The sequence below is a fragment of the Mastigoproctus giganteus genome, chromosome 9 (assembly GCF_048544385.1).
Source record: "Mastigoproctus giganteus isolate SK-2022 chromosome 9, ASM4854438v1, whole genome shotgun sequence".
NCBI lineage: Eukaryota > Metazoa > Arthropoda > Arachnida > Uropygi > Thelyphonidae > Mastigoproctus > Mastigoproctus giganteus.
In genome coordinates, this window is record NC_143583.1 from 110,600,891 (window position 1) to 110,627,923 (window position 27,033).

Consider the following 27,033-nt stretch of genomic DNA (forward strand, 5'->3'; position numbering starts at 1 on the left):
GTTCTCACAATGAAACATAATATGGGCTGATGTTTCCTCCTCACCACATACATATTTATCATATTCCTCCAGACCTAGCTGAAATAGTCTCTTGGCTAATCCACGACCTGTTATCAAAAAGCCAACACTAACTCTGAATTGCTGCCAAGGATTCTTTCTTACCTGTAATATATCCACTCTAGGCAAAAACATGTGAGTTACACGACCTTTTTCTGAGGTCTCCCATGACCTTTGCCATACTTGTATTAATTCACTTTGAATCATTTTCATTTCTTCTCTAACATCCTGCCTTGTATATAGCCTCTCTAAGTCTGGACAGGAACTCACATTCAAGACTGACTTTCTGATATTATTTCTTGTACAATACATCAATGCTGTAAGCACTATTTGTAAATCAGCCAGTAATTCACCAGACACCACCTGCAAAAGCATCAGTTGATACCCTTCGACATACTCTTATAACAGCCAAGAGAGCGAATCTCTGAGCCTGCGTTATATATTTTTTAATCACAGAGTTTGTTATCCTATGAAGCATGCTATAGATGCATAAGTTATAGTAGGAACAAATAGGCAATCGTACAGTAAATTTAGAGCTCGGCCCTTTATGCCCCAATCAAATCTTATTGCCCTTCTTAACTTTGCGTGAAGAGTACGAACTTTATCTTTTAAATATTTCGCATGTGGGACAAAGTTTATTTGCTCTCCTATCTTTATTCCCAAGTATTTAACAAAAGTATCATATCTTATTGATATTCCTGATGCTCTCACAATCGGATGCCTATTCATGCTTAAATGACCTCAGCAGCATTTTCACTGTTTTAGTTTCTGAGATCTGAAGCCCATTTATTCCAGCCCATTCCAACAAATCTCCCAAAATCTGCTGAGCCCATTCCAACAAATCCCCCAAAATCTGCTGAGCCCATTCCAACAAATCACCCAGTCTATTTGCTGAACAAAGTACAGCAAATAGACTTCAGAAAGTAACCTGTAGTAAAAATTTGCTTGATGTTACTTAACTCATACGAAAATTAAGTGACAAAGCCAGAATGAATTCACTGCACATATTTATATAATTGAAGATCATTTGAGAATATTCTGTGAATGTCTGGAGCCACTATCCTGCTGCATTCTGAAAAGTTCCAGAATGTTCCATCTGATGCAAATTCAGAACTATTTTGTTTGTCTTCCCTCAATTTTCAATATGTGTGCCACAACAAAATTTTATTTAAATTTTAGTTGGCTAGAAAGTAGTACAATGAAGACTATTAAAAATACCAATACCAGTGGAAATATCCAAACAAAAAGCATGAAGTAACACTCGTATAGCTTCATGCTTTTTAAAAATTACTGTCAACACTACTGAGAAGAACAATTTAAGACTAACAGGACAGAGTGAAATTCTTATTTTTTAGGTAAAGAGGCAGGAATACTTGTGAGAAAAGAATACCAACTTCTTATTAGCAGTAGCCAGGCTGATTAAGTATAGTAAGCAAAAAAGTCAATTGTGAATAACCAACTTTAGTCACATTAATTAAATTATAATGACAGAGTGAAGTTTTGTTGTTCTCAGTGCAATAACTATTTAATATCTACATAAGTCTTCTTTTAAAACTTTTTCTCAGAATACATTACTCAAAACTTTTATATTACATTTAAAATAAAAAGAAAGGTTTGCACTAATTTATTTACTGACCTTTAACCTGCACATATAACAAATCTGGATTAACACAAACAGACAAATTACTGGGTAGTGTCCACGGAGTGGTAGTCCATGCTAATAATTTGCCACTAGAATCATCAAGAGGAAAGCTAACGATGACTGAAAGTACATTTGAAAAAAATAAAAATAATAAAAATAAATTAATTAATTTAAAAAATTACAATTTGTACCCTTCTTTATATGGTAATACATTTTATACACATTAAGGTAAATTTCAGAAGTACAAAGATTCTTATTCAGATTTCTAACCACTTCATACAGAATAACAATTTACCACAGATTTGGTTTCTTTTAAAGGAAATAGAGGAAGTCTCTGAAAATCTGAACTTATATGCAATGTCAGTTTATCTAAGTTTTTATATAAATTGATAAACTGAGGTTGAGAGAAATCCAGTGGTAAAACTGTTACACAACCAGATCTTATCCATTTCTGGTGTTGGGAGGGATGCTTCTACAGAAATCAATCAAAATAAATAAAATCAAGAAATTGTAAAAATCAATTCTATTTTATTGCATTGAATTTGTGATATCTGTAAAAGTATCTTCAAGAACCTATATTATCAAATTGATGAGCTTCTATATATTAAATTGCACAGTCCTATACTTATCTACATTAAAGGCTATTTTCGGAATATAGATTAAAAAGTTACATTTTTTTTCATCCATCAAATGACTGTTTGAGACTTTTTTTTTTTTTTAGAAACCTGATTTTTTTTTTTTTTTTTTTGATTTGGTAGTTGTTGGCGCATCGGCTTCTGTGGCCATATTGCACCTCCAAGGTTTTTGCAGTACTTTGATCCAAGCCCGAGGCGGGAATCGAACCCGCGACCTTTGGGTTGCCGGGCAGGTACTTTACCCACTCGGCTAGCCTTTTAGAAACCCTCCAAAACATGAAAGCCATAAGAAACTACAGTACTTCATTAGGCCAAGAAGACAGAATATGCATGTTGATATTAGACATGAATGTTAACTGGTTTAGGCGTGTGTGGGACCGGTTTAGGCATGTGTGGGACTGGTTTAGAAACAGTGGTAGAATTACAGATGCCAATTCAGAAGAACAATACCTGTGGAAATATCTACAGAAAATTTGAAAAGGAATGTGGCAGAAACTGAGTGTCTATGTGACAATAAATGGAGATAGTTTCTAAGAGAAGGAGCATTAATTAATCTCACACTGCACTCTTTTGGACAGTCTAGGAACTTGAGAGAACCTTCAAGGGGTAGCCCCTGAAGGTTCTCTCAAGTTCCCAGATGTGAGAACAATAATCCATGGTAGTGTGGATTTGAATTAGCCGCTGTTTAGAGGAAATGTAATGCTGAGAGCAAAATAAAATAAAAATAAAGAGCCCACTCCCTTTTTTTTGATTTATACCAAGAGAAATCAAAGTCAGGAAATCATCCCGTCTCACCCAATAAAGGTTTGTAATTTGTCTAGAAATCTGAATGTTATCAAAGATGAACACATGAGAGGTTCCATTTTTGAAAGAAATAACACAGGGACTGAATTTTAGAAGGATCAAAGTTAAGTTTTCTTTGTATATCACTGAAGAATTATCTAGTAGAAATCACTATTTGTGAACCTTGGTTTCTAAGTTCTCGAATAATTCTAGAATTATTCGAGAACTTAGAAGACAGGGCTAATTTAATACAGTTATTCCTGGTATTTATCCAGCATTTGTGCATCTCCAATGGAGATGATGCACAAACACAGTATAAATACCAGGAGAGATCTAAATTACTGTGTAACTCACCAGTAAAAACCAACATTATTAACATATAGTGTAAATTGCTTTTTTTAATCTCTGCCATCTATCATTACCTGCAATGAGCAGTCAGAGAGAAAACTAATTACTCAGTTTCAAGAAAAACACGGGGCAAAACCATAAGATGGTAGCTTGTTTAAGCCTTTATACTAGAGAAGATAAAAAGACTCGAATTCCAAGAGAGCAACTGCTTGAGTTTCACCAAATTTTTCGATTGAATTTGTCAATGACGAATAGAATATGCCAATAAATCATCAATGACAGAATCCGCATACCAGATGTAAGGCTTTGATGGATTCACAATTGATGGATTTCTCCATTACTTTGGAAAGAGTACAAGTAAAATAGGACAATAATTGAATGGGAGGGATGTAAACCTACCTTCTAAGAATTGAGTGGATATGAGCAAATTTCTATGTAGAAGGAAAAACATTAGTGGAATAAGAAGAGGGGGTATAAAAATGACACAAGTTCAGAGAAGAAATTTTAAATTAAATTTAAGAAACACTTGAACCACAAAATAGATACAGTAAAATAATGTCATTAATAGGGTTATAAGGCAAGGTACTATTCAACTCCTTGGAAAGTAATCATACCATTTCAAAACAAAAAATAAAGAATAAAATAAATCTAAGAATATAATAAGTTCAACAAATAGAAAATAAAGGAACCAAAGCAACATTTAACCCCAGGGGAGCAAATATGTGGCTCCCTGTCCAAAGAGACACTTGCCCACATCCCAAAGAACAAACACTTATAAAATAAAAAATACCACAAAAAGAAATAAAGAGCCCACACACTATCTTTTCAAGAGCACTTAAGAATTCTGGAGGGGAAAAAAAAGGATCTTATTTCAATCATTGATTGCTATCCAAGCCAAATATCAGTGACTGTCCCATATCAGGACATCCACTGATATTTGGTGGCCATAGCATATTTTATGTATGATACAGCCACCACCATCTATGGAATAAATAAGAAAACAGAGATTAAACTCAAATCAGTTTCATTTCGCCCTTCTTTAATTTAGCTTTTTTTTTTCTTCTGTCCCATTCTACCACATGGATTCTTCATGCTTTAATTTATTCTATCGTTTAGTTTATATTAGTAATAGTAATTTAATCATGTTAAGTTCAATCACTATTTATTATGATTTTTTAATTTTGAGTTGCATATTTGCATGTTGTTTTGGATTTGTTGATTGTATGAATCAACATCTAAATTTGCATTTTGTTTATTACATTTCTTTGTTTATTCCATTGAAAGCAGTGGCCATAGCATATTTTATGTTTCCTTCGTTAATGCCCAGTTGTATCAAGAAAGCACTGATATTTGGCTAGATTAGCAAAGTGATTGAAATACAGCCCTTTTTTTGGAGTTAGTATTAATATTAGTAATGACCACATGGTGCAACGAAGCCTAAGGCTTCTGCTGCACCGGCTAAAACAAAAAATTAATAAATAAAAAAAAAGGAGTAAAATAATAATAATAATTATTATAAAATTAAATAAAATAAAAAATTAATAAATAAAAAAAGAAAATGAAATACAGAACCAATGCATTTCCTTCCTCCCATAGTTAACTATGCAGATGACATTTGAATTTCCACAAACTGTCAGCCTCAACCACTCATGTAGGTAAAATATTCAAGTTTTATAACTTGCTGAATAAAACAAAACTTCCTACAATCCAGTCTAAATATCCAACACCCAAATAACTTGAATTTATGGCCCCTAGTTCTAGAATCATTTAAAACCGTAAAAATTTCATCCTGATTCATTTTACTTTTGCCTCTTAGAGATATAAACACCTCAATCAAATCTACTCTAAGCTGCCTGGTTTCCAAGCTGTGCAATCCACATATTCAAAGTCTTTCCACATATGGATGCACTTTGCCAATCTCCCCAGGTGATTCACCCATCTTTGGACCCCTTCAAGAAGCTTGATTCTTTCTTTAGGTGTGGTCTCCATACTTAGCATTAGCATTAGTAGAGGCATTTGATGCAAGAAAGCAAGCTTATGCAGCATCAGCCAAAAAAAAAAAAAAAAAAACCACTTCCACTTCACCCCTCTGTTCATTCAAAATACCTGTCCAGCTGAGCCTTAAACTTATTTAGGCTATCAACTTCCACAACAAGGGATGGAAGTCTATTCCACCAACCAACCACTCGCTGGCTAAAGGCAAATTTCCGCACGTCTATCCTACATCTGTCTTTCCTCAATTTGAATTTATGCCCTCTCAGGTGATTATTCTGAGCGAGAGGAAGAATTCCATCAGCATTGAGCATGCTCAAACCATTCAAGGCTTTATACACCTCTATCAGATCACCTCGCTGGTGCCTAGTCTCCAGACACTGCAATTTGCAAAACTTAAGCCTTTCTTCGTAAGAGCACCCCTTTGTTCCATTCACTAATCTTGTTGCCCTTCTCTGTACTCGTTCCAGCAGCTCTACATCCTTCTTGAAATGAGGCCTCCAGACATGTATACAGTACTCTAGGTGTGGCCTGACCATTGCCTTATACAAGGGAATAATCACCTCCTTATCCCTGCTAGAAAAATTCCTATATATCATTGACAATACTCCATGAGCTACTCTTGCAGCCCATCTGCACTGCTCAGAGAACTTCATATCTGCCTGCACAACCACTCCCAGGTCCCTTTCATTCTCTACCACTGTCAGTGTAGTATCACAGAGTTGATACGTTGCTCTGGGGTTGCTGTTTCCCATGTGTAGTACTTTACATTTGTCAATGTTAAACTTCATTTGCCACCTCTCGGCCCATCTGCTCAACCTTTCCAGATCCTGTTGCAGCAGCATAGTGTCAGTAGTGTCCTTGACAACCCTGCCTACCTTTGTATCGTCTGCAAACTTCGACATTAAGCTTGATATACCACATCTGTATCATTTATAAATACAGAAAACAATAATGGACCCAACACTGAGCCCTGAGGAACTCCACTAATAACATTAGTCCACGATGAGCAGTGTCCATTGATTACCACTCTCTGTCTTCTCCCCCTCAGCCACCCCTTTATCCACAGCAGCAATTTGCCTCCAATGTCACACTGCTCCAATTTGTGCAGCAGTCTTCCATGTGCAACAGTATCAAAAGCCTTTCTAAGATCCAAGTATATAATATCAAAGTTATTCCCTGCATCCAGTTCCTTTGTGACTGCATCATAGTATCCAATCTAATTGGTCAGGCAAGACTTCCCCTTAACAAAACCATGCTGTGTCCGAGCTATAACTGAAGTCTTGTCTAAATGATCCTGCAGTGCTTCTTTAACTAGTGCCTCCATTAATTTTCCTGGAACAGAAGTTAAACTCACAGGTCTATAATTACTTGTGTCAGCCTTTGATCGTCCTTTGTGAATTGGGGGTCACATTTGCAGATCTCCAGTCTGTTGGTACCTTCCCTGAGTCCAAGAAAGCTCTCATAATTATGGCTAAGGGTTTGCTTACTTCCTTTGCTGCCTCCTTTAATATAACTGGATAGATCCCATCCACCCCGGGTGCCTTCCTTGTGTTTATCTTCAACAATTTCTCCTCCACTTTACTCTCAGTTATTACAAGATTCTCTAGCTTACTGCTACCGTTGAATACACCTCTGGCTCTCCCCTCGCTAAATAACTCCTCATGTGTGAATGTGGATGCAAAATATTCATTTAGTTTGTTAGCTACCTGAGCAGGATCATCAACAGTTGACCCATCGATATCAAGTGGACCAATCTGATTCAACTGATTCTACTTGAACACAGTATTCAAAGTGTGGTCTAACAATAGCCTTGTATAAAGGGATTATGACAATTACCTCTACTAGCAAATATTTGATAAATCATTGATAAGACACCGGTGGCCTTCCTTACAACCTGTCTACAATGCTCGGAGAACTTCATGTTCTTCATATCATAACTTCCAAGTCCCTTTCTTCCACCACTGACTTTAGTTCAACTCCACCAAATGTACAAGTTATTTTGGGGTTACTGTTTCCCAAGTGTAAGTAAGACTTTGCATTTTGCTGAAATAAAGCATGGCTGCCACTTTTTTGACCATCCCTGGAATCTATCTAGGTCACTCTGAAGAAGCTCTGCTTGGCAGTGATTATTAACTACTCTACTGATCTTTACATCATCTGCAAATTCAGATGTCACACCCTCTATATCTTCATTGATGTCATTTAAGAAAATCAAAAACAGTGGTCCCAATACTGATGCTTGGGGAACCCCACTTTGCACATTAACCAAATATGAGGAATAACCATTTATTACAACCCTCTACCTTCTTCCCTGACATCATCCTGCTATCCGTTTAAGGATTTTCCCTGTGATTCCAACCTGTTCCAGCTTATAACCGCGCATTATTATAACCGTGCAGACAAAGCTTATTGCTGCTCATGGAACAGAGAAGTTTTTTTTTATTTATTTTCTGCTTTATTAGCTTAAATTGGCATATTAACTTATTTTCTAGAGTAGCTTTATATTCCTAGTTACGATACTTAGTTTAAAGTTTAACTTAGACAGAGATTTTGTAGGTATTACTTAGTATCAGTAAGGGTATCAAATCCACGTGTTACAAGTTGCAGCTCCGTTGAACGAGAGGTTTTTTTAACCATATTTAGCCGATTTATTAACCAATTGTTATATCAAATTATTTTCTATTGGTAGCTTATAGACCTAGTCAGGATCCTTAGTTTATTCTAAATTGAGACAGCGAGATTTGGAAGTTAATCAATACTTAAGTGTCCGTAGATTTACTGTTAGTAAATTACTGCCATTGTTACACGATACAACATATCCCGAACTAGATAACATAAGCTTAGTATAGTATAGTGCATAACATAATATTGTCAATTAATCAGTAAATCTATTAATCTTGTAAACTTCATTGTCAATTAAATTGTACTTTTAACTATATAGATATAACGACTTAGATTACAAACATAACATAAATAATTAACACATAACTTGATACGGAAGTTATATAAAGGGAACTCATAGATAACACTTGATACTGAAAAATAAATATAGCATTATAACTGTGTTGGGATACAAGTTTAGGGTTTAATTTTGTACTGAATTTGAAATTTTATTGAAATTAAATCGAAATCATTACTCAGACCAGAGCAGCAAAGCAAAAGGCTCAAGCTAATGGGAGTGCTGTGGCTCAGGGGAGAACTGAGGGGGGCAGTTGCCCTCTGAATCACAGCCTTTTAAAATGTACTGCTTGCTTGATGTTTGTGGAGCAATCGGGCATGGGACATAATACTGCCATGGAGAATGTCTTTGTGTGTGTGCACGATGTTAAGGAGTGTCAGGAAATTAGGCGACAACTCAGCAGTGTTATGGGCCTATATGAGAGCTTGAAGGACAGGGTGGATGACCTCGAAGGATATAAATTGAGGGGCCCATCAAGCTCTCAACTGCACACATTAATGCCAGAGCTTGCACCTGGTCATCACGCAATACAGCAGCAACCTCCAAGGCAGAATGCGCTGGTCCCACAGGAACTCTTAATAGTTGGTGACTCTATTGTCAGGGAAACAAAGAACATGCTTTGTAAAAAGGATAGGTGGAACAGGACCTGAATATGTCTACCAGGGGCAAAGGTTGATCGTTGTAGAGCAGATATCATCTTTTAAGGACACAAAAGGTGATATAGTTGTACACGTTGGCACTAATGATATTAAGAGTAGGAGACCAGCGAAAATTACTTAACAAGTACAGGTCACTGTTGAGAAAAAGCTGTGAATTAGGGTTGAATTTGAAAGTGTCTGCAATTCTGCCCAGACACGATAGGAGGAAATATATGATGAGAGCCTTGTTGATCAATTCGGCCCTGGAAAGATTGTGCAAGGCTGAAGGGGTAGAATTTTTTTCAACCTGGTCTGTACTTGTTAACAGGAGAGACTGCTTCTACAGGAATGGGATACACTTAAATAGAAAGGGTGCAAGAATATTTGCTGATGCTGTCTAGGCAGTGTTAGGTGAGTCGAAAAACTGCTAATTTCGGGGGATACAAGGACTAATAGATTAACAGTAGCCACTGGCAGAGGTGAAAGTGATTTTTGCACTTCTATTGAAATTAGCGGCAGCCTGGAAAACAAGATGCAGGATATTTCAGAGACTGCTGGAAGTCATCGCGGAACAAATAAACACATGGGTTGTGTTAGGGCAGCTAAGAATAAGAACAGGTGCATGTATACTTGCATGTACACCAATGCTAGGAGTTTGGTAAATAAATTTGATGAATTTGAGGTATTGCTAAAAACATCAAAGGCAGATATTGTTGGGATATCAGAGACGTGGTGTCACAGAGATATAAGGAATGCAGAACTGGAATTTGGGGAATACAGTGTGTATAGACAGGATAGACAGGACAGGAGGGGAGGAGGGGTTATGCTATTAGTCAAGAAACACATAAAATCCAAGGAAGTGAAGCCAGCCGACATCAATGGACAGGACAGTGTCGAGTCAGTTTGGTGTGACATAAGCATAGGGAAATCAAAATTGAGAGTAGGAGTTTGCTATAGGCCTAATGACTCTGAGTATAATAAGATACTATACAGGGAAATAGAGTGGGCCAGTAAATCAGAGAGTCTGATAATGTGGGATTTTAATTTCCCAGATACTGACTGGAATTTGTGGGTTAGTCACTCACACACACTAGCAAGACTTTTGTGGATTTATTGGATGATTGTTTTCTACATCAGCATGTTCGGGAGGCAACTAGGGGGAGCAATACTCTTGATCTGATTATCAGTGGTGATTTTTCATGCAGCATTAAGAATCTGCAGATAAAGGAACCACTAGGTGTCAGTGATCAAAGTGTGCTGAAGTGGGATTTACTCAAGGAGCTAACTACCATCAGAGGTAAAGGGAAGGGTTTTTGCTTTCGTAAAGGTGACTACGATGGTCTGAGACAGTATTTAAAATCTATACAGTGGGACCAACTGATGATGTTACCAACAGCAAATTCGAAATGGGAAGGATTCAAAAACTTATCTTGGAAGCTACCAGGCTTTACATACCAACTAAGAAATATTGTTCAACGTTCAGGCTTAAATGGATGTCAGATGAACTAATGAGACATATGGCAGAGAAGAAAAATGCATGGGATACATCAAATTAATGGGTGACATGGAAGCCTATGATAGATATAAGCTGGTCTGTAACCAAGTCACAAAGGAGATTAAGCAGGCAAAGGCAGATAATGAGAAATCCTTGGCAAAGGATGCAAAGAAAAACAGAAAAGAGTTCTTTACCTATGTAAACTCAAGAAGGAAAGGGATGAAGCAAATTGGTCCACTGGATATTGATGGTTCAACAGTTGAGGATCCTGCTCAGGTGGCTAACAAAGTAAACAAGTATTTTGCATCTACATTCACACATGAGGAGTTATTCAGGAAGGGGAATGCATAGGTGAAGGAAACACTGGTAGTGAGCTAGATGATTTTGTAATAACTGAGAGGAAAGTGGAGGAGAAATTGTTGAGGATAAACATAAAAAAGGCACCCAGGGTGGATGGGATCTATCCAGTTATATTAAAGGCGGCAGCAAAGGAAGTAAGCAAACCCCTAGCCATAATTAGGAGAGCTTCTTTGGACTCAGTGGAGGTACCCATAGACTGGAGATGTGCAAATGTAACCCCAATTCACAGAGGATCAAAGGCTGACACAAGTAATTATAGACCTGTTAGTTTAACTTCTGTTCCAGGAAAATTAATGGAGGCACTGGTTAAAGAAGTACTGCAGGATCAACTAGACAAGAATTCTGTTATAGCTCAGACACAGCATGGTTTTGTTAAGGGAAGATCTTGCCTGACCAATTTGATTGGATACTATGATGTAGTCACAAAAGAACTGGATGCAGGCCATAACTTTGATATTAGTATTAGTATTAGTATTAGTAACGGCCGTATGGTGCAAGAAAGCCTATGGCTTATGCTGCACCAGCCAAAAAAAAAAAAAAAATCCGAACAAAACAATGATAAAAACAAAAATTAAATAAATAAATAAATAATAATAATTAATAAATAAATAAATAAAAATAATAAAATGAAATTAAAAATTAAATAAAAAGGAAATTAATCCTATCATCCTATGCGCTTCCCTTACCCGAAAGTACTATCCAGATGACCTTTGAATTTCCCCAAACTGTCGGCCTCTACCACCCATGAAGGCAACTTATTCCAGTAATTTATAACTCGCTGGCTAAAATAAAACTTCCTGCAGTCCAATCTAAACATTTCCCCGCGTAACTTGAATTTATGTCCCCTAGTTCTAGCATCATTTATAATCTTGAAAATTTTGTCCTCATTCATTTTACTGATGCCTCTCAGAGCCTTAAACACCTCAATCAAATCTCCTCTAAGGTGTCTAGTTTCCAAACTCTGCAACCCACATATTCGAAGTCTTTCTTCATAAGGACGCCCTTTTGCCGATCTCACCAGGCGAGTTACCCTTCTTTGCACCCTTTCAAGAAGCTCGATGTCTTTCTTTAGGTGCGGTCTCCATACTTGAACACAGTATTCCAAGTGTGGTCTAACATAGGCCTTACATAATGGGATTATCACGTCCCTATCTCTACTTGCAAAAGTTCGATAGATCATCGATAGGACACCATGGGCCTTCCTTGCAACCTGTTTACAATGCTCAGAGAATTTCATGTCTGACCGTATCGTAACACCCAAGTCCCTTTAATCCAGTACTGGGTTTAGTTGAACTCCACCAAGTGAATAAGTTTTTTGGGATTACTGTTTCCCAGGTGTAATACCTTACACTTTGTTGGATTACAGCACAGCTGCCATTTTTCTGACCATTCCTGAAGTCTATCAAGGTCTCTCTGAAGAAGCTCAGCTTGACAGTGATCATTAACTACTCTACCAATTTTAACATCTGCAAATTTAGACATCACGCCCTCTATCCCTTCATCAATGTCGTTTATGAAAATTAAAAACAACAGTGGTCCTAATACTGATCCTTGGGGAACCCCACTTCTTACATCAACCCAATCTGAGGAATAGCCATTTATCACAACCCTCTGCCTCCTGCCCTGAAGCCATCCTTCTATCCATCTAAGGATTTTCCCAGTGATTCCAACCTGTTCCAGCTTATAAAGCAACCGCTTATGTGGGACTGAGTCAAAAGCTTTGCTGAAATCTAAATAAACAATGTCGAAATTATTCCCTAAATCCAGCTCGTGAGTGACCCTTTCGAAATAGCGAACCAGATTTGTTAAACATGATTTTCCCTTTACAAAACCATGCTGAGTATCCTTGAGAATTTCAATTCGATCCAAATGATCCTGAATTCCACCCTTGATCAATGCCTCCATGATTTTCCCTACTACTGAAGTCAGACTGACAGGTCGATAATTTCCCACTTCACTTTTAGAGCCACCCTTATGTATGGGAGATACATTTGCACTTTTCCAATCCAAGGGAATCTCCCCAGAGTCTAGTTATGCTCGCATAACCAGCCTCAGTGGTTCAATGCACTCGCTTGCCGCCTCTCTCAAGATTATAGGGTATATTCCATCAACTCCAGGAGCCTTACTAGTCTGCAGGCTTGAAAGTTTTTTCATTAAATAATCTTGCGAAATTTCAATATCATTAATTACATATTTTTTAACTTCGCTCCCACAATTTCCCATTGCCACAAAAGGCTTTTCATTTGTAAATATCGATGCAAAATAACTGTTGAGTTCATCTGCAACGGCAGCTGGTGTATTTATTACTATCCCCTTTCCCTTACGTAAAGGTCCGATCTGGTTTGTCCTGCTCTTCTTGGCATTTATATATGTGAAGAATTCTTTATCCCCCCTCTTTGCTCTGTTTGCTAGTGATGTCTCATAAACTGCCTTTGCCTGTCGAACCTTTTCTGTGGCTCTATTACACATCACCTTGTAGCTGTTATAGGCTTCAGTACTTTTTATTGCTCTGTAACGTTTCCATGCCACCTTTTTCTGCTCAAGTAATGTGGCAACTTCACTATTCATCCAACTTGGAACCCTTCTCGTGGAGTATTTTTTTAATGGTATATACGCATTCAAGGCATCTGTGATTAATGTTTTAAAAGCGTACCACAGTTCAATTGTATTCATTCTCTGCGCGATATCTACCCAGTTAATAGAAGCCATGTAGTACCTGAAGGCATCGTAATTTCCTTTTCTGAAATTAAAACCCATTCCTTTGCCTTTTACTTCTGCTACCTCTCTCGTCATCATCCACCGTAGAACTCCGTGATCACTTCCTGCTACTGGTTCCTCTACTGTCAGCCCTGTTATGTCATCTGATTCATGTGTGATGATGAGGTCTAGGATATTCTTTTCTGTAGTACTTTCCCTGACATGTTGATACAAATAACAGTCATCTAGTTGATTTAAAAATTTTGTTCCCCATGTCGAGTTTCCTTCCCATTTACTCCAATCAATTAGAGGCAAATTGAAATCACCCATAATAAGGCATTGACGCTTACTTGCCCATTCCATTTGCATGTAGAGGCTTTTGTCATAGTCTTCACAATCACCTGGTCTGTAGATTACGCCTACTCGCATTGTACCTTTGTTTCCAACTATCTCACACCATACAGACTCTATACTAGCATGTGAAATGTCTGAATCTGGGAAAGCTATCGTCGCACTCAGGCTGCTTCTGATAAGGAGCATTACCCCACCACCCCTTCTATCTACTCTATCCTTCCTAAATACATTATACAAGCCGTACTGAAACTCATCATCCCCAATTTTCGGGTGGCACCACGTCTCCGTAAGCCCTATTATGTCCGCGTTACTTGTTTTAACCAGCAGTTCGAATTCGCTCATTTTATTGACGACACTTCTAACGTTACTGTATAAACAATTAAGATTTACTGTTCTTGTATATTTAACAACCCTAACACAACCCTTGAAGTTTTTTAGGCTCTCTTCCCTGATATTAGCTACCTGCTCACGTGAAACATCTTTGCCCCCAGAACATCTAGATAATACGTCCAGTTACCTGCTCACGTGAAACGTCTTTGCCCCCAGAACATCTAGATAATACGTCCAGTTGGGGTAACAGATAAGAACTCTTAAGGTATGTGCAAGAGTTACATTGACCAATATTATCAGATAAACGCGTGTAAATATTATATATTTGCATCTTAGAAAGGCTTTTGATACTGTTGCACATGAAAGACTGTTGCACATGAAAGACTGTTGCACAAATTGGAGCAGTGTGGCATTGGTGGCAAATTGCTGCTATGGATAAAGGGATGGTTGAGTGGCAGAAGACAGAGTGGTAATCAATGGACACTGCTCAACATGGACTAATGTTATTAGTGGAGTTCCTCAGGGTTCAGTGTTGGGTCCATTGTTGTTTTCTGTATTTATAAATGATATTGATGATGGTATATCAAGCTTAATGTCCAAGTTTGCAGACGATACAAAGGTTGGCAGGGTTGTTAAGGACACTACTGATGCTATGCTGCTGCAACAGGATCTGGAAAGGTTGAGCAGATGGGCTGAGAGGTGGCAAATGATGTTTATCATTGTCAAATGTAAAGTACTACATATGGGAAACAGTAACCCCTAGCAACTTATCTACTCTGTGGTACTACACTGACAGTGGTAGAGAATGAAAAGGACCTGGGTGTAATTGTTCAGGAAGATATGAAGTTCTCTGAGCAGTGCAGACGAGCTGCAAGTGTAGCTCATGGTGTCTTGTCAATGATATACAGGAATTTTTCTAGAAGGGACAGGGAGGTGATTATTCTCCTGTATAAGGCAATGGTCAGGCCACACCTTGAGTACTGTATACAGGTCTGGAGGCCTCGTTTCAAGAAGGATGTAGAGCTGCTGGAACGAGTACAGAGAAGGGCAACAAGATTAGTGAATGGAACAAAGGGTTGCTCTTACAAAGAAAGGCTTAAGTTTTGCAAATTACAGAGTTTGGAGACTAGGCACCGGTGAGGTGAGATGATCTGATACAGGTGTATATAGCCTTGAATGGTTTGAGCATGCTCAATGCTGATGGGATTCTTCCTCTTGCTCAGAATAATCACCTGAGAGGGCATAAATTCAATTTGAGGAAAGACAGATGTAGGATAGATGTGCGGAAATTTGCCTTTAGCCAGCGGGTAGTTGGTTGGTGGAAAACACTTCCATCACTTGTTGAAGTTGATAGCCTAAACAAATTTAAGGCTCAGCTGGACAGGTATTTTGAACGAACGGAGGGGTGAAATGGGAGTGGTGTTTTTTTTTTTTTTTTTTTTTTTGGCTAATGTTGAATAAGCTTGCTTTCTTGCATCATATTAGCATTAGCATTAGCATTAGTAGAGGCATTTGATGCAAGAAAGCAAGCTTATGTAGCATCAGCCAAAAAAAAAAAAAAAAAAAAAGTAACATAAATAAATAAAAATAACCATTTCCACTTCACCCCTCTGTTCGTTCGAAATACCTGTCCAGCTGAGCCTTAAACTTATTTAGGCTATCAACTTCCACGACAAGGGATGGAAGTCTGTTCCACCCACCAACCACCCGCTGGCTAAAGGCAAATTTCCGCACATCTATCCTACATCTGTCTTTCCTCAATTTGAATTTATGCCCTCTCAGGTGATTTTTCTGAGCTAGAGGAAGAATCCCATCAGCATTGAGCATGCTCAAACCATTCAAGGCTTTGTACACCTCTATCAGATCACCCCGCTGGTGCCTAGTTTCCAGACACTGTAATTTGCAAAACTTAAGCCTTTCTTCGTAAGAGAACCCCTTTGTCCCATTCACCAATCTAGTTGCCCTTCTCTGTACTCGTTCCAGCAGCTCTACATCCTTCCTGAAATGAGGCCTCCAGGCCTGTATACAGTACTCTAGGTGTGGCCTGACCATTGCCTTATACAAGGGAATAATCACCTCCTTATCATATGCCTCTACTAATGCTAATGCTAAAATGCTAATTATAAAGTATCTAGGCAAGTGAAAATAAAGATATACAGAATGATAATACTACCTATTGTAACCTATGGATGTGAAATCTGGCCACTCCCAAAACAATCAGAAAACAGATTACCATCATTCATAAACAGAATCTCACATTCTTCAGGTCAAAACAAGACTTGCAAGCTATGCAACCCACATATTTGAAGTTTTTCCTCACATGGATGCCCTTTTGCCGATCTCACCAGGCGAGTTACCCATCTCCGGACCCTTTCAAGAAGCTCGATGTCTTTTTTAGGTGTGGTCTCCACACTTGAACACAGTATTTCAAGTGTGGTCTAACAATAGCTTTATTTAGCCTTATACCTTCTTCTACCCTCTACCTTCTTCCCTGAAGTCATCCTGCTTTCTCTGTGATTCCAACCTGTTCCAGCTTATAACTGAGCATTATAAAGTACCTAGGCAAGTGAAAATAAAGATATAAAGAATGATAATACTACCTACTGTAACCTATGGATGTGAAATCTGACCACTCCCAAAACAATCAGAGAGCAGATTACCATCATTCATAAACAGAATCTAAGAACATTCTTCAGGCCAAAACAAGACTTGCAAGTTATGCAACCCACATATTTGAAGTCTTTCCTCACATGGATGCCCTTTTGCCGATCTCACCAGGCGAGTTACCCATCTCCGGACCCTTTCAAGAAGCTCGATGTCTCTTTTTTTTCAGGTGCGGTCTCCACACTTGAACACAGTATTCCAAGTGTGGTCTAACAATAGCTTTATTTAGCCTTATGGACCTTCCTTGAAACCTCTCTACAATGCTTGGAGAACCTTCACATCTAACCGTGGTGCCTCCGTAGCCAAGTGGGCAGGAGCAGCAGTGTGTAGCACATGCTTCTTGATCAGACCGGGGTTCAAGCCCGTGACCACCAAATACGGAGGATGCGGAAAGGTCAGGGAATGATCACTGCATATCCTCGGAACAATATGGCCCTAGTTGCTAATGCTCCTAAAAATCAAATAACAAACATACGTCTAACCGTACTGTAACTCCCAAGTCCCTTTCTTCCACTGCTGACTTTAGTTCAACTCCACCAAGTGTATAAGTTATTTTGGGGTTGCTGTTCCCCAAGTGTAAGACCTTGCACTTTTTCCGAATTAAACCTATTGTTATTTGGTTTTTAGGAGCATTAGCAACTAAGACCATATTGCTCCGGGGATATCCAGTGGTCATTCCCTGACCTTTCCGCATCCTCCGTACCTGGTGGAAAGGTCAGGGAATGACCACTGACCTTTCCGCATCCTCCGTATCTGGTGGTGACGGGATCAAACCCCGTCTAATCAAGAAGCGTGTGCTATGCACTGTTGCACCTTCAAACCTGGCTACGGAGGCGCCGCCGAATTAAAGCATAGCTGCCACTATTCTGACCATTCCTGAAATCTATCTAGGAGTCACTCTGAAGAAGCTCTGCTTAGGGGTGATCATTAATTACTCTACCGATCTTTACATCATCTGCAAATTTAGACATCACACCCTCTATCTCTTCCTCGATGTCATTTAAAAAATCAAAAACAACAGTGGTCATAATTTTGATCCTTGGGGAACCCCACTTCTCACATTACCTCCTGCCCTGAAGTCATCCTGCTATCCATCTAAGGATTTTCCCTGTGGTTCCAACCTGTTCCAGCTTATAAAGTAACTGCTCATGTGGGACTGAGTCAAATGCTTTACTGAAATCCAAATAAACAATGTTGAAATTATTCCCTAAATCCAACTCATGAGTGACCCTGTCAAAATAGCTAACCAGATTTGTTAAACATGAGTTTCCTTCAGAATTCCATTCTATCCAAATGATCCTGAATTTCACCCTTGATCATTGCCTCCACGATTTTTTCCTACTACTGAAGTTAGACTGACTGAGCGGTAATATCCTACTACACTCTTAGAACCGCCCTTATGTATTGAAGATACATTGGAACTTTTCCAATCCAACGGAATCTCTCTTCATCCAGTGATGCTCTCATAGTTAGCCTCAATGCACTCACTTGCTGCGTCTCTTAAAATTATAGGTATATGCCATCAACCACAGGAGCTTTACTTGCCTGTCGGCATATAAGTTTTTTCATTAAATAATTGTGTGAAATTTCAATATCATTAATTACATATTTTTCAACTTCACTCCCATAATTTCTCATTGACATAAAGGGTTTTTCTTTTGTTAATATTGAAACAAAGTAACTGTTGAGTTCATCTGCAACATCAGGTGGGGTATCTAATACTATCCTTCATCCATTACATAAGGGTCCTATCTGATTTGTCCTTCTCTTCTTTGCATTTATATATGTGAACAATTCCTTATCCCCACTCTTTGCCAGCCTAACCTTTTCTGAGGCACTATTACAGATCAATTTTAGCTGTTGTAGGTGTCAGTACTTTTCATTGCTCTGTAACTTTTCCATGCCGTCTTTTTCTGTCCAAGTAATCTGGAAATTTCACAACTCATCCAACTGGATTCCTCTTCATGGAGTATTTTTTAATAATGGTATATACACATTCAAAGTTTTTGTGATTAATGTTTTAATGGTATTGAATACCATTATTCAATTGTATTCGCTCTCTGTGAGATATCTATCCAGTTAATAGAGGTCATGTAACACCTTAAGCCATCGTAATTTTCTTTCCTGAAATTATAACTCATTCCTTTGCCTTTAACTACTGCTACCTCTCTCACTTCATCGTCCACCATAGAACTCTGTGATCACTTCCTGTTACTGGTTCCTGTACTATCAGTCCTATTGTGTCATTTGGTTCGTAGGTGATGATCAGGTCTAGAATATTCTTTTCCCTAGTACTTTCCCTGATATGTTGATATAAATAACAATCATCTAGTTGATTTAAAAATTTTGTCCCCCATGTTGAGTTTCCTTCCCATTTGCTCCAATCAATTAGAGGCAAATTAAAATCACCCATAATAACAGTCACGCTTACTTCCCCATTCCATTTGCATGTAGAGGCTCATAATCTTCACATTCACCTGGCCTATAGATTACTCCCACTCTCATTATACCTTTGCTTCCAGCTATCTTACACCATACAGATTCTATACTAGCATGCAAAACATCTGAATCTGGAAAAGCTTTCATCGCACTTAGGGCACTTTTGATAAGAAGCATGATCCCACCACCCTTTCTATCTCGCCTAAATATGGTGTACATACCATACTGAACTCATCATCCCTTATTTCTGGGTGACAGCACATTTCTGTAAGCCCTATTATGTCAGCATTACTCGTCCTAAACAGCAGTTCGAATTCATTTATTTTATTGATGACACTTCTGACATTACTGTACAGTCAATTAAAACTTAGTGTTCTTGTATAGTTAAATATCCTGACACACCCTTTGAAGATATTTAAGCTTGCTTCCTTACCATTAGCTACTCGCTCATTTGAAACATTTCTGCCCAGAAGATTTGCTAATATGATCAGTTGCAGTTGTGGTAACAAACAAGAACCCTTGAGGTATCTGCAAGCGTTACTTTGACCAATATTATCAGATAAATGCATATCTATATTACCCTTGTTCCCCCAAACTAGCATTTTTCCCTGAACCTTTAAGTTATCCTGAATGATACTAGCAAAAATCCTTCACCAACTTTGTTTAAATGTATCCCATCACTACAAAACAGATTCCTTCTACCAACAAGTGCAGGCCAAGCTGATAAAAAATTTCCCCTAAAAGCTTGCGGAGTCCTTGAAGTCTTGAGTTAATCTAAGGAGGCTTTCAGCATATAATCCTTCCTATCATGCTTGGGCAGAATTGCAGACACGTAGATATTCTGACCTAACTCGTGGTGTTTTTTCAGCATGGCCCTATATTTGTCTAACAAATCGTCAGATTTTGTGTGCTTAATATAATTAGTCCCCACATGAATAATAATATTCTTTATCCCCCTTTAAAATCTGACAATCTGTTGGTGACATCATCAATTGCCGCTCCTGGCAGACATATCCTGGTTCTAGTCCACTTTTCCTTATTACAAAAAATACTTCCAATTTCCCTGACAATGGAGTCTCCTAGCAGAACTAAGTCCTTTTGAACCACAGAGTTTGAACTTGGTTATTCAGTTCTTGGGCCCGAATCGGAAGTGCATCACTTGGTAGAATCTTGAGTCTAGGAACTGACAGAAACCTGATGTGCCTGTGTTTCTGCAAGCATCGGTGAGAGGAGTCTGTCAGCAGCATGGTCCGATGACGAGTATCGGTAAGATACCTGAAACGTTATGTTAATGTATAGTAGTTTAGGCGAATAGCTTAATAAATTATATTATTAATTTCACATGGTATAAGAGTGGTATTAAATATAGTAATAATCTTAACAGCTTATTCTACTTTTTTTTGAGTGATGTAAACAAAATGGATTACATGTGCACCACCCATAACAAAGTTAGTTACTAGGTAACTCTTGTAGTAGGTGACTCTCGTCATCTGGTGTAATACCACCACTTTGCTTATTGGAGACTTGAAATAGTGAAACCCATGTTTAGTCTCCAGACAAATTTGCAGCACCCCTTATAATGGGCATAATGGAAAGATACAATTTCATTACACTGAAAGGTACAGCTCCAAAACAGTTTTTTCAGGGTGGCTACTAGACAGTCCAATGGACTGAACCTACTGATAACTCTCAGGGAAGCATCCAGATCAGTTAAGATATAACCTATACTCTGCCAAATAGTGACTTACAAAGTATAGGAGAGGGGAGTTGTATGGGAGGCATCGTTGAGGCTACATTATGTCAAGTAGTTGGGTATCTTGCTGTGTGTATGCCATATATACATGATCCCTATGCAATCTCAATGATATGCATTTCTACTTAAACCAGCACTCCTTCTCTGCTCAGCTCCACTTACTTTTTTACTCTATGATTTTCTTAATTCATTATTTATTCTGATTTTCTTAATTCATTATTTCATTATTCACTGTATGATTTTTTTAACCTTAATTATTCACACTGATTTTCTTTGTTTCAAAGGTAGTATTATACATACAGTACTGGACCTCTTACTCAGAAAGCTTGGAACCAGAGGCTTTCTAAACTTTGTGAATTTATGGATTTTGGATCCCTATCAAGTGAAATTAAAACATGTGAAATAAATAATTAAAAATTTTATATTAAGATTTACTTTATCTAAAAAGTGTTAGTATATATAAATTTTATCACTATAATCAAATCAACCAACTAAACAACAGAAATAAAAATTAAAATACTTTATTTACAAAATAAAAATAAATATACTTATAAAATCCGTTATAATTTTAAGTGTGGATTAGTGTTAAACATGTACAATAAAAGATGCTAGAACCTATATAAGAAAAGTATAATTAAAATATACTAGAACTTAAGTATGGTAGTTTGAAATTTTGCCCTCTCAAATATCAGTACTTTTTACAATGAACATTAAGTATTTCAATACGTATATATGAAGTGCAATTTTGATATATACTAAGTGATCACTGAATTATGACCACCCCCTACACCCAATCCATCGTGGGCTATGAACAGCTGAACAGATTTGTATGCTAGAGCAGTGTTAACTTGCATCTCATCATCAAGTCAAAGTGATAAAGCAGCAGTTATAGGACATATTAAAGATATCACAGAGTTTCAAAAGGGCATGATTGTGGGAGCTTGCAGTGCCAGAATATAAAACAAGAATATTCTTTGGAAAATAAAGCTTATTTCCTTCTTTAGACAGTTTATAAATCACTTGAAACACTTTGATCACCACTGCAGATAAATTATAACAACGTACTTTCAGTACAGAAAATTAACATGAGCACAGCACAAAAACCAATGTAAACTTTTTTATTCCTGCGCTGGTGTGTAGGGTCTTCAAGACCCCAAGAATTGGGAGGGTTGGCCCTCCCAATACCTTTCAAGGAGAGTGTTTATGATTTTTCCAAAGAAAATTCCAGAATCTTTGTTAGTTATTGCACAAAAAGTAAAAATGCAAGACCGAGTTAAACCTAGTCTCAATAATCAGATATATGTACCATAAAAATGAATTCCAGATTAGTCAATGTAGTGCTTAATGCTTTATGGCAGCACGTCCAGTCATTATGCTTTCCAGCTTCACATCATGGACAAGTCTGGCATCAAATTACTGAAGTGCAAGTTGAGTCGGGGTCCAAAATCTCCCTGTCAGCCAGGTTCCAGCTGACAGGGAGATAGTAAGGAAAGGGATCTCTGTTTGGAGAATTCATTGTCCCTGCACTTCTTCCCCCAACTCACTGAGCACAAAATGATCCCATTCGGTTGCGCCAGGAAAGAACCTCGGTGCTCCCCCTGCCCTGCAAAATCTGCTGGAGTCTCACCCATCTATTTATAACCCCTTTCCTCCCCTCTGTCTGCTGCTAGTGGCAGTCCCTGATTAATTCTTGGGTGCTCATTTTGGGTTCAACTTGGAGTTGTTTGAAGAGGAGAATCGAGACAGTGTTAGGTGTGTTGGAAACTGCAAGCTTAGGGGGATACACAGACTAACAGATTAACAATAGCCACAGGCAGAAGTGAAAGTGATTCTTGCACAGCTTCTATTGGAATGAGCAGCAGCCTTGAAAGCAAAGTGCTGGGAACTTCAAGAACTGTTGAGAGTCATGAAACAAGTAAATACATGGGCTGAATTAAGGTAACTAAGAGTAACAACAGGAAGATGTTTACACTGAAAGGACCAAATTCATGGGATACCTGGTTCCTGGGCAATGTGGCACTGTCACCCCTCTCACTAGTGGACGGTATTGGCAGGTATATAGATACACTGCATTCACATAGTTGCTAGTTACGTGAGGGTCAGTTCAACCACCTTGCTTAGACTCAATATGGCACCTACAACTTTGTGTTTGCTATAATACCTCTTATGGATATATGTTGCTACCTTCAAAAGATTAAAACAAGTACCTTTCTCTTCCTATTGCACTTTTCCTACTTTGCAGAAACGGCCTTATTTTTCCAGTTATTTTGGTCAATAACGTGCTGCTAATAAACAGCAAATCTCACGAAGCTGAACTTATTTCAACACAATTTATATATGCTGTCGGAAATTTAAAAAGGCAGATAACATTCTCAAAATTAAGTCTCCCTGTTTCTTGGATACGTAATTATATCTCACAATGAAAGAATGTGGGCATATTTCTTTCTCTGAGAGCCAACAACAGCTAGATCCTCCGGGCATGTTTAATAGAAGAATGTACCCTAATAATTTATACAAGCTTTTGGATAATTAAAACCATAAGAGTGCGAAATTCTGGGACACTGATTCACGAAACATTTTAGAAAAGGTATGCAGTGAAATTTGCTTATTTTGGTCATATACTAGGAACAATAAACAATATAGTGTTTTTGAGAGGTCTTGTAAAACCTTGAGAGCATGTTCTACTGAGTAATGATGAAAAACATCATTTTTTTATTATTAATTTTTTTATTAAAGTAATTAATGCATACTGTAAATGAGTCATGAGAACTTTCCTTTACATCAGAGCAAGTGTTCTAAATGGCCTCTTGCAACAATACTTGACTAACAGCATCTTCTCATTTATTGTTGAATAAGTGTTCTGATTTGTTTAGTAATCACCCACGATCCGCCCTCAGAAAACTTGGGCATTAACAACCAGGTAGTGTAAACGAGACGTGAGGTGTCCTTCGTAAGAAGAAATTGAGAAATTTTCATACAGAGAGGCCAAAATGTGCTGGACCTCTTTCTTGCATGAACTACATTTATCAGTGCATTCGATACAATGAACTTCTTCCAGCAATGCACATAGTTCCACCTCCAAGAAATGCCCGTAATTTTGACCACTGAGTGTAAATGGGATAAAAAAGATACTCGCTCAAACTTTTCAAGGAAAAAAAATAATAAAAAATTGACAAAACACCACTCACAGATGAAATCATTTAGTGAGAGGGCCTGCACTTGCTGCACGTGTTATGGGTAGAGTCACTATTCACAAAGAATTTTCCATATAGTTGAATATGCAACTTCTAATACTGCTGCCACATTTCTCATACTGACTCCAGAACCCTCTTCGATCATGCCCTCCAACTGTTCCTCTAAAGAAAGTGTTTGAACAGTTGTTTCTTCTTCAATCAGCATTAACAGGCGAAAAGGACCTAGCCTCTTGAAGACATCGTCGTTATAGAAAATTTTTTTTTTGGTAGAGACATTGAACTTCACATTTCCGCTTAATAAATGAATGTCTACCTTTTCAGCGTTTCCGTAATTCATGAACAAAGTACAAAATAACAAGTGTATTTAAAATAACAGGAATACTTATTCACTAACAGGTAACTTCAGGACAGCTGATAAACAAAACAACTGACAACTCATTTAAAAAAAAAAAAAAAAAAGAGACTCCTCATGAAGGAGTACATGGATTCAACCCAAAGCTTGCACATATGAATGGTAATGTCAGATATGCAAATGGTTAAAATTTACTTATCATTTTACTTATTTACAAACATATTTTAATTCTATGAAAAAAAAAAAAAAAAAAACGAAAACAGTTTATAACGTTGAAGTGAAGCATGTCCATATGAACTCTTTTCATTCCTATGTTTAGTAGAACAAGTTCCCAAAGTCTGAGACATTTTACAAACACCCTGTATACAGCGAATGTCCGTTTTTACGACTGCTGCATATAAGAGCATTATTGATGTTTTGTCAGTTATTGTACACTGAAAGGACAGAATTCATGGGATACCTGGTTCCTGGGCAACATGACGCTGTCACCCCCCCTCTCACTGGTGGACAAACCCACTGCTTGGCACGTATATAGGTACACTGCATTCACGTAGAATTCGATGTCAGTATGGATAAATGTCCTGAGTTAACTGACTTTGAAAGCGAGATGATAGTGGGTTCCTGACGCATGGGTCACTCTATCGCAGAGGTGGTACAGAAATTGCCCTATCCCTGTTCAACAGTATCAAGAGTGTATCGGGAATACGCATTTCCAGAAAAACATCTCATCATGGACAGCGCTGTGGAGAGAGAAAGGTTGGTTAGTTAGTTATTTGGTTTTTAAGAGCATTAGCAACTAAGGCCATATTGCTCCAGGGATATGTGGTGGTCATTCCCTGACCTTTCCGCATCCTCCGTATTTGGTCGGTCAGAGAAAGGTGGTGGATGAACGTGGCTGTCGACGTCTGTCTCGCATTGTTTCAGTCAACCGGAGAGCGACAGTGGCACAAATCACCGCCGACTTCAACAAGGGAGGTGCCAGAAACATCTCCACTAACACCATGAGGCAAATCATTAGCCACAATAAGTTAGGGGAGTCACCGACCCACCAGAGTCCCATTGCTAACACCATGACACAGGACTCTATGCCTCAACTGGGTGAAAGAACACCAGCTCCGGACCTTGGATGATTGGAGATTGGTCTCCTGGTCCGATGAGTAATGGTCTAGGGCAGTGGTTTTCAACCTTTTTTTAATAACGGCACCCCTAAGTAATTTATTTTATTTTGAGGCACCCCTACTCAATTTTCTGTCTGTTAGATCCGATTCTCTCTCTCTGTGTATGTATATATATATAATATTAAAAATATATGTTATATGATAGTTATTACAATAATATAATTATAAAAATTACATTTCATAATACAAATTATATATATACAGTATATAATAATTTTATTCTTTATATAGAGGTACTAAGTAAACATCAGTTATAGATCACCACAAAATTAAAAAGATACTGTACACCTTTTTATAATGAAATAAACATATAAATTTTAAAAAATAATAAGTTTAAGTAACTTAAATCCAAATTACGTGGCACCCCCTGGAATGCTGTTGCCGCACCCCAGTTGAAAACCACTGGTCTAGGGTGTGATCAAATGGCATGTGTTGGGACCTCTGGTATGTTTACACGCATCTCTGAATGGTCCAGGTTACATGTCCATCCTTGCAGACCATCTGCAAACCTTCATGGTCATTTTGCACCCTAGGGCAATGAACTCTTCCATTATCCTGCTGGAAGAGTCCACAGGGCAATGGACTCTTCCAGCAGGATAATGTGCCTCTCCACAAAGCCATGGTGACTAGAAATTGGTTTGAAGAGCATTCAGCAGAATTTACCACCATGGAATGGCCTCTCTATCCACCAGAACCCTGTGGAGCATCTTTGGGATGCTATGGAAAAGTCCATTCGAGTTTTGGATCCTCCACCCAGGAATGCAATGGAATTATGGACAGAGGTGCAGCAAGCATGGATGGAAATACCTGTGGAATGCTTTTGTGAACTAGTGCCTCGCCGTGTTACTGCCCATATTCGGGTGAAAGGTAGGCCTACCCGTAACTAGGTAGGTATCCCTTGATTCTGTCCACTGTACTTGAACGTACACTGAATATACTACACTGCTAGTATACTCATTCTCGGGAGTATATTAAATGAAATGTTTGGAGTATAGTAAATAAATTTGATCAATCTGAAGTGCTGGTTAAGACATCAAATACAGACGTTGAGATTTCAGAGACGTGGTTTCATCAATTGTGATGAATGCAGAAATTGAATATGGAGAGTACAATGTATGCAGGAAGGACAGACAGGATAGGACAGGGAGTAAGGGGTTATG

The 27,033-nt window shown here is 38.1% G+C and overlaps 1 protein-coding gene across 2 annotated transcripts in view; it reads right to left on the reverse strand.

The window, feature by feature from the left end:
- IleRS (Isoleucyl-tRNA synthetase) overlaps nt 1–27,033 on the reverse strand; it is a 430,056-nt gene that overhangs the window by 305,647 nt on the left and 97,376 nt on the right. For both annotated transcript variants that reach the window (XM_090381523.1, XM_090381522.1), the window contains exon 7: nt 1,694–1,819. In XM_090381523.1, coding sequence (XP_090237649.1) covers nt 1,694–1,819 — 126 coding nt within the window. The remainder of the gene's footprint in view (nt 1–1,693; nt 1,820–27,033) is intronic.